We start from the raw sequence: 14038 nt of genomic DNA, 5'->3' as shown, positions 1-14038 counted from the left end.
GGAAGACGAACCGACGGACACAGCGTCGATTTTGGAAAGTTTATCCTCCAACCAAACTCCTGTAGAGTTTGCATCGTGACGGACAGGTCTTTCACCAGACCCTGACTGGTCGCAGACCGAACCAGAATGTCGTCCAGATACCCCAGGACCGAGATGCCCTGGGCTCTCAATAAGGCCAGAACCGGTGCAAGCACCTTGGTGAACACCCGCGGAGCCGAAGCGAGACCAAAAGGTAGCGCCACAAATTGGTAATGATCCTCCACAATGGAGAATCGAAGGTACCTCTGGTGACCCTCGAAAATGGGGATGTGAAGGTAAGCATCCTTCAAATCGATGGAGGCCATGAATTCTCCCGGAACCAGGGCAGCCACCACCGACCGCAGGGATTCCATGCGGAACTTGCGAACCCGCACAAAGCGGTTCAGAGCTTTTAAGTCCAGAATTGGACGTACCTTGCCCTCCTTCCTGGGCACAGTGAACAGATTTGAATAGAACCCCCGAAATCTGTCCCGATGAGGCACCGGAACCACCACTCCCTGAGCCCGCAGATCCCGCACCGCCAGGTGCAGATCCCGCAAACGCTCCGGAGACAGTTGAAGATTTGAGGGAAAAAATCTGCTCGCCGGCCGAGAGAGAAACTCGATCTTGTAACCGGACCGAACGATCACCTGAACCCACCTGTCCCGAACGCGGGCCAGCCAGGGTTGAAGAAAACCGAGCAAATGTCCCCCCACCCCAGAACTGGGTGAGGGCGCCCCTTCAAGCCGTATTGTTATGGGCAGCGGACCCGGACTGGCCGGACTTCTGCTTACCTGTCCACGGCTTCTTCTGGGAGCCTTGACCTTTGAAGGGTTTGCCCTTATAGTGTGACCGAAAGGCACGAAAGGACCCCTGAGAGGGTCTAAACGAAGCATGCTTCTTACCATGAGCAACCTTAGCCTTGTGAGACTGGAACAAGAGCGTGCTTTTACCCCCAGTGATCCCCTTTATCAGCGTATGCAAGGATTCGCCAAAAAGGCGAGATCCCGTATAGGGGAGATTAGCTAAAGTTTTGCGAGAAGATTGGTTCACAGACCAACATTTCAGCCAAATCAGGCGGCGTGTCAACACCGCCACGCTGTGCACACGTGCAGCCAAAGGGACTATATCTAAGTCCGCATCACACAAATACATGACACCCTGATGAATTTGATCTACCATAGCCAACGTTGTCGGAGGGGCAGAGTCAGCCACCAGAACGCGTCTGAGCACCTGCGTCCAATCCGCGACAGCCTGAGCTGCCATAAGTGAAGCAAAAATAGCTTTCAGCATGGAACCGGTAACCGAGTAAGTATGGCGGGCAAGAGACTCCAGTCTCCTGTCCGTGGGATCCTGGAACACCGGGGTATCCTCCGCCGGAATCGCAGTAGATTTATTCAAAACTGCCACCGTGTGACACACCAACGTTCATCAGTAGCGGGTGTGAAAGGATAACGCAGCTTGAACCTACTTGGCACAGTAAAAGGCTTTTTTATATTGCGCCATTGTTCACTAACAGCGCGCTGAAAATCCGCAGTGCAAGGAAAAACCTGCGATGATTTGCGTCTTTGCTGCGTCCCATAAGAGGCCAGGACGGCAGGAGGACATGGTTCATCCTGCAAATGCAGTGTTTTTTTGATAGAAGCAACCAATTCATCCATGAGTGCAAGCTCTTCAGACGAGCCAGGGGGGGAATTATCAACCCCTTCAACCTCTGCCTCCCCTTCAGACCCTACAAGGTCCAGGGACGAACGGGACCCCGATAAGGGGACCCCAGCCATAGCAGCCCCATCACCATCGCCCTCTGAATCAGAGGAAATTGAAACTCTGGGCCGTTTTGTGGATTGAGCAGCCACAAGCATCTGCACCTGAGCAGCTAGGTTAGCCACAATGGTAGCCAAATCACCCCCCTCGGGGGAAGAAGCAGCCCCTTGGCCCCCCACTAAAGTGGGAGGAAATATGCTTTCCTGAGAATCCATGCCCCAAAAGTTTGCAGGAAAAAAAAGGAGTACTGCCCCTTTAAGATCGCGGCGAGCGCAGCCCACCGCACACACAGCACACACCGACCCCCACAGGGAGAAGTACAAAACTAGGCAAGGAATACAGGAATAAGGAAGATAAACCTGGAGAGACCACTCAGGCTGCTGCACCGATCGCTGTTCTCAGGGTAAAGGAAGTGATTCAATACAGACCGCTCCTATAAAGCCTATGGAAGGCTCCACAAACATGGCCGCTGGTGGGGGACTGCAAAGGCAGAGCATCCAGCGCTGACATGCGGCCTGAGCGATCGCCGCCAAAATGGCGGCGCTTGGCGCCAAAAACGCCGCTCTCACCACACAGTATTGGCCATCATACGCCTGCAGTAATAAAAATGGCGGACCGCAGCAGCGGCCGCCGCATGTATGCACAAACATGTCTCACATCATGCCCCACAGCATACAGCATGTCACACAGAAAAACACACAGCCTGTAACACAGAACAGTGCAGGATAGCCCCCCTCCTTGCAGCCCACAGACAGCAGCAAACCAGACAGGGAGCCCAATAGTGTGTACAGAAATGCAGGGTTACACAGTCCCAGACTGACACCCACTAAGCAGACAGGTCCCCACACAGAGTACACTTACCTTCTGAATGGCGTGGGGAGCCCGCACAAGCGATCAAGCCGCTGCACAGAGGACAGGGAGAGTCGCAGCCAGGACGCAGTAGATCTGCGGTGCGAAACCGCATGGCGTCCAGTGAGATAGCCACCTCACCGCAGCATCCCTGCAGCGAACAGGGATGGGTCGTTCACTCATGCCAGGAAAAAACCTGACTGAACGCTCGATGGCAGGCTGGGAAGCCACTGGCCCTGAGCCCTGGAAAACCAGGAAGGCCAGCCCGAGACCCAGCTCCGCACGGTCATCTTCATCAGAAGAATCTAACTAGTGCTGATAAATAAAACAGCTAAGTAAAAGGAGGAGAAAAAACTTCAAATAAAATCAAAAGAGAAAAGAAGCTGAGACTGAAAAGCCCCAGCACAGAATCAGCCAGTCTACTCCTGAGCTAGACAATTGAAACTGAGGTATGGATACAGGAAGCAGGAGGGTATTGACTGAGGGGACCACCCCCTGGGGGTGGGATATGCTAAAAGCTTTAATATTGACATATTCTGTTGCCTAGCTACTCCTACGGAGCAAAGGTCAATAACCCCATAGTGACGAATATGAAGAGGCGGCGACTGTCGGAGGACGTAAGAGAAACATTTTTTACTTTGTGCTATAAAACAGTCTTAGATAACATAGATTAGTTTGCTTCCCGTATGCCCCTGTATATGTTTCGTTGTAATGATGTCCTCAGGAGGAAGAAAGGTATGTTGGGGCATACAGGAAGCAAGCAAATCCATCTGTGAGGCGACAGCTGGAAGCGGTGAGAGACTACACATGGATCATGCTCACACCGTCACAGAGTGGAGCCAATTAAATGTAAGCACAATAACTACTGTTATATGTCACATATTGAAGCAAATAAAAGGTTTTACACTATTGGAGGTCTTCCTCCTCTGATTCTATGACAATAGTGAACATGGAGTGAGTGAGTACAGCTGAAGCCCTGGATGTTTAAACCCTTAGGGAAAAGCACATTGAGACCTTGCTCTTAAATAAGAGGCAATGGCCATCTGGTGAATTCTCCAGAGTGGTGATGTTTCATGGTGGTGGATTTGAAGCACTGATAAACTTTATGCACATACAGCACTGAGCACTTTATACAGTGGAATTATTATAAACAGACACAATCAATAATCTTAACGTGGACACGTTCATTTGGACATTTCGATTTTTCATAAGATTTGATCATTTATGGATGCACTCGATTAATTGGGGAGTAATTTATATGCACTGTAGCACTTATTATGTAAAAAGAGGCTCATTTGTTTTGGTTTAAATGTATACATTGTAGCATATATATATATATGCTACAACTCCTACAAGGAGTTGTGGACCAATATACCCCCTGTGGAAGACTTTTTCAAGTTGAAACGCTTAGGGGTTCGGGGTCCCCACACAAAGTTATATATTGTGCATCACGTTACATGTGGTACATGCTTTGCATTGTTGTGTTTTTTCTTATACAATGTATGTTATATCTCTGTGATTATTTTTAAATTCCAAATACGTATTAGAATTTATGAAATCTTTGAAATAAAGGCAAAACTTCTTTTTTACTCTTTATATTCTTATTTGCTTTACAAATTTATTACAGGTCTAGACACTCTTAGGCATCTCAAACATCCTCTTTCCCCGCTCTTCATGGAAAGATCCCCCTTAGGGATTTTTTCCTGGTTTTCTATATGTGTCCGTCAATGAAGGAAAGAGAAATTTAGACCTTACTAAACACGCCCACCAGCTGCTCTTAGACTCTGAACGGAGAGGGACTGTAGTCACATGACAGGCAGGAAATACTACGAAATAAAAGTATAAAAACAACATTTTCTGAATTTTGGGGCGTAACACTGCACTTAGTTTACATTGATGATTGCAGGGGAGAATTTAGGTATAAGGCTTTCCTTTCACTTTAAGTCACTGTGATATATTTGTTGTGCATGGATTGATAAATTGTATCATTGGGAATTTTAACTTGATAAAATGAGTAATTGCTAAAAGGTAAATGGGAGTGCTGTTATTTTGATACATATTTGTTTTTCTTTTTCACTTAGTCATAGAATGACTTAAACAACTCACTTATTGCACTGTGGGAACCTGGCTTGCAGCTTCTCGAGAATCTTGTTTAGTTTGTCTGTACTTGGGGGCCCTGGAACATCAGTACTGCTGTGAAGGTCAGATATACCGGGTAACCTTGAAGCTGACTGAAAGGAACCCATAAAGTTCCCTGGAGTAAATGCCAATGGAGGTGGACGCTGATAAAGGAATGATGTGGGACCCAGAAATGGTTGCAGTAATGCAGGTTCTTTAGACGGTATTGGTGTTGATAATGGGACAGCTGCACCTTGGTTGGGTATTGGAGAAGTTGCAAATGCAATTTTCTGTAGCATGAGGTTTGGCTGTAAAAGAGGAAGAAGAATAAACCATCCAGAGGGCACAAAAACAATGTAATACAAAATGTAATATCCTTTTTCAGCATGAAGTCATATTCATTAGCAAAATGATAAGAAGAGTTCATTAAACTGGCAATGTTTTGAATAGTGTTATTTTGTGATATATAAGATGTGGAAAACAGAATAGTAAACATAGCAGAACAAGTGCCTATTACTCAAATAATAGATTTATACCCATTTTAAAACCTACATTGACAAAGCATACAGTTATATGTTCTTGAACTGGTCAGTTTATTTATCTACACCCAAAGTGTCAGTCTTCATTTGGCAGACTTGTTAAGGTAGACCAGGTTTGCCAAAGTAGGATATTGTCATACAAATTAGCTAGAAAATCTTTAAAGAAGAACTCAAGTTTTCAGGGATTTTTAAATAGTTCATTTGGACCAAGCTATTTACTTCACTGACAGATATAGTGACTGTGAGCGCTGTATAAACTGTATATAGCCTCAGCTACGTACAGTATACAGTGCTGTGTGAAGGTAGCCGGATGAGAACTTCCTGTCCAGCTCCTGGAACAAAATTGAGACAGCCATTCACAGGAAGCTTTGTATTCTATGAATGAAAATATACGCTCTCTCTGACTGGCTGAGGTTGAGATTGTGGCATTATCTGCCAGCCTTTCTGCTTCAGCCAATCAGAGGAAGCTTGGTATTTATTCATAGAATACAAAGCTCCTTGTGAATGGCTGAGCAGCTCTCAGTGCACCTCAATTTTGTTTTGGGAGCAGTACAGAAAGTTTGCACCCAACTGCCAGAACCTCTCCTTAGGAGTAGCTAGGCAAAAGACTTGTTAAAACAAAATAATTTACATAGACACGCCCATGGGGGCTGTCCCACTGGTCCAATACCCCCCCTGCAATAGCCATCCCAACTCAGTTTGGTAGCAAGCAGTTAAGTGTATAAGAACCCCAAAAGAGAGGCGGGCGGCGACTGTCGGAGGAATTTTACGGTAAGATTTTACAAAAATTCTGTTTTCTCTTACGTCCTCCGACAGTCGCCGCCCACTCATACAGTCTTCACCAATGGGGATGTCCCAAAGCAGTGTAGACATGAAGGGTGGGAAACGCAACCATCAGAAAAGGCAACGCAGTACCCATATCAGAGAAAGGAACCTTACATAAACAGCAAGGGAACCTTCTGGGCAACAAAAAAGCACAACAGGAGCAACAACCCAGGAAAGCAAAAAACCAAGGGGGTAAACAACCCCAACAGCCAGGGACCCACACAAAACCTGGGTCCCCTACGGTACTGCCGCACAGAGAACTTTGCAGCAAAGGAGGCATCAGCTGATGCCAGAACATCAATTTTGTAGAATTTTGAAAAAGTGTGCACTGACGACCAAGTTGCAGCCTTGCACACCTTGGCCACTGAAGCCTGATGCCGGAGGGCCCAGGATGTACTCACCGACCTGGTAGAGTGCGCCTTGACAGGGAAGGGTGGTACCCGTTCCCTCAACGAATAGGCCTGAACAATTGTCTGTCTGATCCATTTTGAAATGGTCGCCGCAGACACAGCCATACCCTTCCGAGGTCCCTCAGGAAGGACAAAGAGAGAATCCGATTTTCGAAAAGGATTCAGTCGACGACAGGTAAACCCTGATCGCCCTGACAACATCCAAAGAATGCAAGGCAATCTCTTTAGGATGCTTAGGATTCGCACAGAGCGAAGGTAAGACAATGTCCTCATTGAGGTGAAAATCTGAAACCACCTTTGGAAGAATGGACGGGTTAGGTCGCAAGACCACATTATCCCTATGAACCACCAGGTAAGGGGAGTGGCAAGACAATGCCACCAACTCCGACACTCTGCGAGCAGAAGTGATCGCTACCAGAAAGGCAACCTTTTTAGATAGCAGAGGCAACGAAATTTCCCTGATGTTTTCAAACGGGGAACGTTGTAACACGGACAGAACCAAGTTCAAGTCCCATGGAGGCAGAGGCTCCCTTCTAGGAGGGGCCAAGTGACGCACACCTTGAATGAAGGTGCGAATCAAAGAATTAGACGCCACAGGGCGCTGAAAAAGAACAGCCAGTGCAGAAACCTGGCCCTTAATCGTGGCCAACGCAAGGCGCTGGTCCACACCAGACTGAAGGAAAGCCAACACTCTCGCCATCGAGTATGAACGAGGAGAGAAACCCCTGGACTCACACCAGGCAAAATAAGCTTTCCACGTTCGGTAATAAATCTTACCAGATGAGGCTTTTCTAGCCTTGATTAAAGTAGGAATGACCTCTGAGAAGAGACCCCTGTCTCTAAGGACCTGGCTTTCAACAGCCATGCCGTTAAAGCAGACAACTTTAAAGCAGGATGGAAGATCGGTCCCTGAGACAGCAGATCTTCCCGCGTTGGCAAGTAGGAATGACCTCTGAGGAGAGACCCCTGTCTCTAAGGACCTGGCTTTCAACAGCCATGCCGTTAAAGCAGACAACTACCCTTTGGGGCCGGGCCCTTGTACACTGTCGTACTTTTTGTTTTAGAAAAGAAATGTTTGAGACTTGTTCCTCACCTTGCTATGTTTTTCAGGTGCTGGATTTTCTCTACCTGTTTTTTGATTTGTTGCACTGTATATTGCACTATCGTATCTCTGTACTGCATTTGATAAGTCTCAATAAAATGTTGTTAAAAAAAAAAAAGCAGACAACTTTAAAGCAGGATGGAAGATCGGTCCCTGAGACAGCAGATCTTCCCGCGTTGGCAGCCGCCATGGAGGCTCGACAGCCATGTGAACGATGTCCGCGTACCAGGACCGGCGTGGCCAGTCCGGCGCCACCAGAATCACCAGTGTTTGTTCCGAGGCCAACCTGCGAAGGAACCTGGACAACTGAATCGGAGGAAAGGCATATAATCAAACGATACTGATCGCGCGTTCTTGCCACGAACCTTTCCACCTTGTGGTTTAGCCGAGACGGGAACAGATCCACATCCGGGGATCCCCACTTCGCACACAGCATTTGAAATACCTCCGGGTGCAGGGACCATTCTTCTGGTGCCCCCTTGGTGGTTGATGTATGCCACCGTAGTGGCATTGTCCGTCTGCACACTTACAGGACGGCCCTGAAGACGATCCGACCAATGGAGCAGGCACAGCCTGATCGCTCTCAATTCCAATATGTTTATCGGAAGGGAGGATTCCTCCTCTGACCAAGTGCCCTGGGCAGATAGGTTGCCCAGGACGCCAACCCAGCACGACAGGCCGGCATCCGTGGTAATCACCGTCCACAGTAACGGCCGGAAGGACTTCCCTTCCGAAACAGACGGGGACTAAAGCCACCACAAGAGATCCATTCTGGTTTGGCGACTCAGAGGCATTCTCCCGTCCAAGGACTGAGGTAGTCTGTCCCATCTGGCCAGGATCACCGCTTGGACAGACCGCGTGTGAAACTGTGCAAATGGTATCGCCTCGAAGGCCGATACCATCAACCCCAGGGACCGCATACAGGTCCTGAGTGACGAGGATTCGTTGTCCCTGAGGGACCTGACCTCGGACTGCAGCGGAGCTTGTCCTCCGGCAAGAACACCTTTGCTTGAGCAGAGTCCAGAACCATTCCTAAATACAGGAGACGAACCGAAGGAGACAAGGTCGACTTCTGAACGTTGATGGTCCAACCGAACTCCTGGAGCGTCTGGACCGTAGTGGACAGATCGCGCAGCAGGCTCTGACTGGAACTCTATTTTAACAGGAGATCGTCCAGATAACCCAAGACCGCAATGCCCTGTGCCCGTAACAGGCCCAGAACAGGCGCCAACACCTTGGTAAAGACCCTTGGAGCCGAAGCGAGACCGAAAGGTAACGCCACAAACTGATAATGATCCTCCGCGATAGCGAATCGGAGATACCTCGGATGACCCTCGAAAATAGGGATGTGAAGATACGCATCCTTCAGGTCGATAGAGGCCAGGAATTCTCCCGGACTTAGAGAGGCCACTACCGAGCGGAGCGATTCCAATACGGAACTTTCGAACGCGCACGAAGCGGTTCAGAGCTGTTAAGTCCAGTCGGAGGCACCCTCCTTTCTGGGCACAGTGAACAGATTCGAGTAAAACCCCCAAAATCTGTCCCGATGAGGCACCGGGACGATTACCCCTTGAGCGAGGAGATCCTGTACCGCTTGATGCAGGTCTTGTAACCGCCCTGGGGTCAAATGAAGATTTGAGGGAAAGAATCTGTCTGCCGGCCGTGAAAGAAATTTGATCTTGTACCCTGATCAAATGATTTCCTGAACCCACCTGTCCTGAACTCGGAGCAGCCAAGGTTGGAGGAAACCGCGCAAACGTACCCCCACCCCTGAAATGGGTGAGGGCGCCCCTTCAGGCAGAGGCGGACGGAGCCGCCGCACCAGCATGGCCGGGTTTTTGTTTGCTGGCCCAGGGCTTTCTCTGGCCACCCTGGCCCTTGAAGGGTTCCCCTTGTACTGTGTCGTGAAGGCACGAAAGGACCCCTGATTAGGTTTAGAGGCGGTACCCCGCTTGCCGCGGAAAAGCTTGCCCTTAGGATTCTGGGGCAGCAAAGTGCTCTTGCCCCCAGTGACTCCCTTAACCAATTCATCCAGGCATTCTCCAAAAAGGCGAGACCCCGCATAGGGGATATCAGCCACCGCCTTCCTAGATTTCTGGTCAACCGACCAGCTCTTCAACCATATCAGCCGACGGTTAAGCACCGCGACACTGGACAGGCGCGCAGCCAAAGGGGCCTCATTTAAGGCTGCATTGCACAAATACATGACCCCTTGATAAATCTGGTCCACCATCTCCACGGTAGTGGGGGGGGCAGAATCAGCCACAAGTGTGCGTCTGAGCAACTTGGTCTAATCCGCCACAGCCTGAGCCGCCATGACAGAGGCGAAAATAGGTTTGAGCATGGAACCCGCCACCACATAGGTGTGGCGGGCAAGTGATTCCAGCCTCCTATCCATAGGATCCCTAAATACCGGAGAATCTTCGGTTGAAACCTTTTAGGCACCGTGAAGGTGTGTTTCAAATTGCGCCATTGCTCATTCACAGTGTGATGAAACTCAGCGGGGCAGGGAAAAACCTGCGCCGTCTTGCGGGTTCTGTGTGTACCAAAAGATGACACAATGCCCGGAGGATTGGGCTCATCCTCTAAATGTAGTGTTTCTTTAATTGCAGAAATCAGCGGGTCCATAGCTGCGCGTTCCTCTGGCGTCCCAGGGGGGGAATTATCCACCCCTGTAACCTCCGCCTCCCCCTCAGACTCTTGCTGGTCCTGAGAAGAGCGAGACCCTGAAAGGGGTACGCTACCTACAGCAACCATGTCACATTCAGAATCAGAAGAAAAAGAAATCCTAGGCCTTTTTCTAGCAGCACGTTCAGTCATCAGCACATCCATTTTGGACACCAAAGTCGCCACAACAGCAGCGAAATTAGTCAGGGTAGAGGATTCAGAGGAACTTGAATCCCCCACCAAGGCTGGAGGGAATTTGCCGTCCTGGGATTCCATTGCAAAAAAAGTTTTTTTTTTACGGTACTGGCCCTTTAAGTGTGCCGCGGACCCCGCAGCACACCGCTACAATGACTGTGGAACACAGACCCCCCGCATGGACAAACTGAAGCCAGGAAGATTGCACAATGGAGGAAAAGAAAGGACAGCAGGACAGAGCCCCACAAGTGTGTTACCAGCTCCTTCGGTCGTTCCTGAGTAAAGGAAGGAAGTGATGTCACCGCAGTGACTGAACTGAGGCTGCAGGCTAAGGAAACATGAATGCCTATGCAAAGCAATGGGAGGCTTTGGCAAAATGGCCGCCGACATGTGCTCGGAATGATCGTTGCCACACACAAGATGGCGCCGCAAGGCGCCAAAATACACTACATACACAGTGAAGCCAGACATGCTGCCCACACCTAAAATGGCGGACCGGCGGTTTTTAACCCCGCAGTGGTCGCCGCACGTGTCTGTACCTCCAAGCACCCTCAAGTGACACAGGAGAGGGATCCCCAAAACCCCACACAGCGCTGGCTGTGAGAGAAAAGACCCCTGCAGGGACCGGGATCAGGGAGCCCAAAACGCACAGACATAGGGGACACCACAGACACACAGGACTGCCGACCCCAGACAGAGGACCCACACAGAGTATATTTCCCTGTACCCGATGGCGTGGGGTGCCTCATATCAAACGGGAAACCGCCCACCCTCAGATGGCAGGGGAGTGCCGTCAGCCAAAAACACAGGAGTGCACGGACGAACCGTGCATGTGTCCGGTGAGGTAGCCACCTCACAAGGCTGCATCCCTGAGGACAGGGATGGGTCATTTGTGAGGCCAGGGGGAACACATAGCCTATTAAACGCTCTGGGATTCCATCTGACCCTCTGTCCTGGAGAACCAGCTCCGCAAACGCCGTCTTCATCCGAAGATCCAACTAATGCTGACAAAATAAACAGCTAGAAATGCAAAGAAAAAATGACATTTTCAGAAAATAAAATCATAAAATAGAAGAAGAAGGCTGAGACTGTAGCCCCAGCACAGGGAAGCCTGATTACTCCTGAACTAGGCAGAAGACAAACTGAGTTGGGATGGCTATTGCAGGGGGGGTATTGGACCAGTGGGACAGCCCCCATGGGTGTGTCTATGTAAATGCTTTTGTTTTAACAAGTCTTTTGCCTAGCTACTCCTAAGGAGAGGAAGTCAATACCCCATTGGTGAAGACTGTATGAGTGGGCGGCGACTGTCGGAGGACGCAAGAGAAATATATTTTTTTTTTACTATTTTTGGGACAGTTTTCCTTCGATAGTAATAAAATAATAATAATCAGGAGATCGCCATTACTATTTACAACCAAATCAAAGCCCAATTTGTCCTGAAAAAACAAGGTATAATCCACCTGGATACACAAAGTAGTTGTGAGGATATGTGCAGTTTTACTAAAACATGTCAAAGTGGCAAACTTGTGACCGAAAGCATAGAGCAAACATAGAAAAAAAAACTATATAAAAAAAACCTTGATAAAACTCAGTATTTGCTGTCTGTCCCTTTGACAATGGTCACAAAGACATATAAAGAGTGTGAATTGCCTGCAGGAACAGAGACAGCAATAAAAACACGACAGTTACTGACTCTTCTTCATTCTTTGCAAAGTAAGATAAGAAAAAAAGTTTTAGATACAGTTAAAAAAAGGTTTTGGCTGATGTTGGACTTTTTGAACTGCTGTAGGTATTTACAGCATTTCCCTACCATTGTTAGCTAAAAGTCAGTGACAAGAGTTTTTAATGATGCACTTAATAAACAGTAAATACACCTACATCAGAGGGAGGAGGAGGCAGATTTGGAGCCAATATTGAAGGAAGGTTGCCTAATTTAGTCCCACTTTTGACCTGTTTTATTTGTGCTTCAAACTGTTCCTGAAAAGGGGAAAAATAAAAAAACATTAAAATAAGATCAAAGCTATGTTTGCTTTCATATTTCCTAAGCCCACACTGAACACTCTTTCGACAACTCCTTTGATACTTTAACATGCATGTTCTCTTTTCCAAACCTTTATTGAATCTTAAAGAGGCCCTCTCATGGGAAAAATAATTGCTTTAGGTATTTAGTAAAGCCACCTAGAAAAAACCTCTGCAAAGAAAATCTTTAAAGTAGTTCTAAAGTATTATTTTTTAAATAAACATGTTATACTTAACTGCTCTGTGTAATGGTTTTGCACAAAGCAGCCCCAACCCTCCTCCTCTCAGGTGCCCTATAGGCATTTCTGGCTCTTCCCCCTGCAGAGTGCCCAAAAAGCAAGCCACTAGTTATGGGGGCACTCATGCGGACTCGATCCCGAGCCACACTCTGTTTGTCCATTGACACACAGTGTGGCTCGGCCTCTGCTCCCTCCTCACTGGCTGTGATAGACAGCCGATGGCTCCAGCTGCTCCCCCTCTGTCCAGTGTGGAAAGAGAAAGCTGAGAAAGCCACTGTTCTTGTGCACAGAGCTGGATGGAGATTGGGCTCAGGTAAGTTATTAGAGGGGGCTGAGGGAGGAACTGGATGCATAGACGTCATTAAAGTAAAAAAAAAAAAAAAAACTGGATTTTTGTAAGAACTTACAGTAAAATCCTTTTCTCTGATGTTACTGATGGACACAGCTCCAAATCTTCTTGACCGATGGGTTTATGCTGCTCTCCATAGGAGTAGGACACTAGGCGGAAAAAAATTTGACCACGCCTATAGGGCAGTCCCAGGGGGTATACTCCCAGTTCCTGCTATAGGACTTCAGTTTTGTAACAAGTAGTGTCAGAAGAACATAAAACCCAACTCAATAGAGGGACGGGTGCTGTGTCCATAAATGAACACGAGAGAAGAGGATTTTACTGTTTTACTGAAGACAAAAATCCAGTTTTCTCTTTCGTTCATTGATGGACACAGCTCCATTTCTTCTTGACGGATAGGACGTCCCAAAGCAGTGTCAATATGAGGGGTGGGAATAACACAGGAAGAAAAAACACCCTTCCCAAAGGCTAAACATAGCCAACCAGGCAACACAAGAGCTCAACCAGGAACTGGAGCTCACCTGACAAAAAAAAAACAAATACACTCTCAAAGAGGACTAAACCTCTCCAACAGCGGCCTGCATCCGCAGATGCCAACACATTCCTGATAAAATTTTGTGAAAGTGGGCACAGACGACCATGTGGCCGCCTTGCATACCTGCATCACTGACACCTGATGACGGAAGGCCCCCCCCGAGACTCACACCAAGTAATGTACGCCCTCCAAAATCGATGATACATTTTCCCAGAAGTAGATTTTTCAGCTTTTACCAATTTAGGAATCACTGATTCAGACACCCCTTTATCCTTTAACACCTGGCTTTCAATAGCCAGGCTGTCAAAACCAGCGACTGTAAAGCAGGATGGAAGATCGGACCTTGAGTTAACAGATCTTCTCTAAGAAGGAGTCTCCAAGGGACACTGGCAACCAGCCATACTAGGTC

General features: G+C 48.1%; 1 protein-coding gene across 1 annotated transcript in view; it reads right to left on the bottom strand.

Moving 5' to 3' along the window:
* RNF214 (ring finger protein 214) overlaps positions 1-14038 on the bottom strand; it is a gene marked incomplete at its 5' end in the record, with an annotated part of 106776 nt that overhangs the window by 24456 nt on the left and 68282 nt on the right. Inside the window, 2 exons of the mRNA XM_082274699.1 lie at positions 4738-5057; positions 12366-12464. Of these exons, the coding sequence (XP_082130825.1) occupies positions 4738-5057; positions 12366-12464 (419 nt within the window). The remainder of the gene's footprint in view (positions 1-4737; positions 5058-12365; positions 12465-14038) is intronic.

The sequence above is a fragment of the Pelophylax lessonae genome, assembly GCF_965119305.1.
Source record: "Pelophylax lessonae genome assembly, chromosome: 12".
Lineage (NCBI taxonomy): Eukaryota > Metazoa > Chordata > Amphibia > Anura > Ranidae > Pelophylax > Pelophylax lessonae.
The sequence above is the reverse complement of the archived record's forward strand: the minus strand, read 5'-3'. Positions and strand labels throughout refer to the sequence as shown.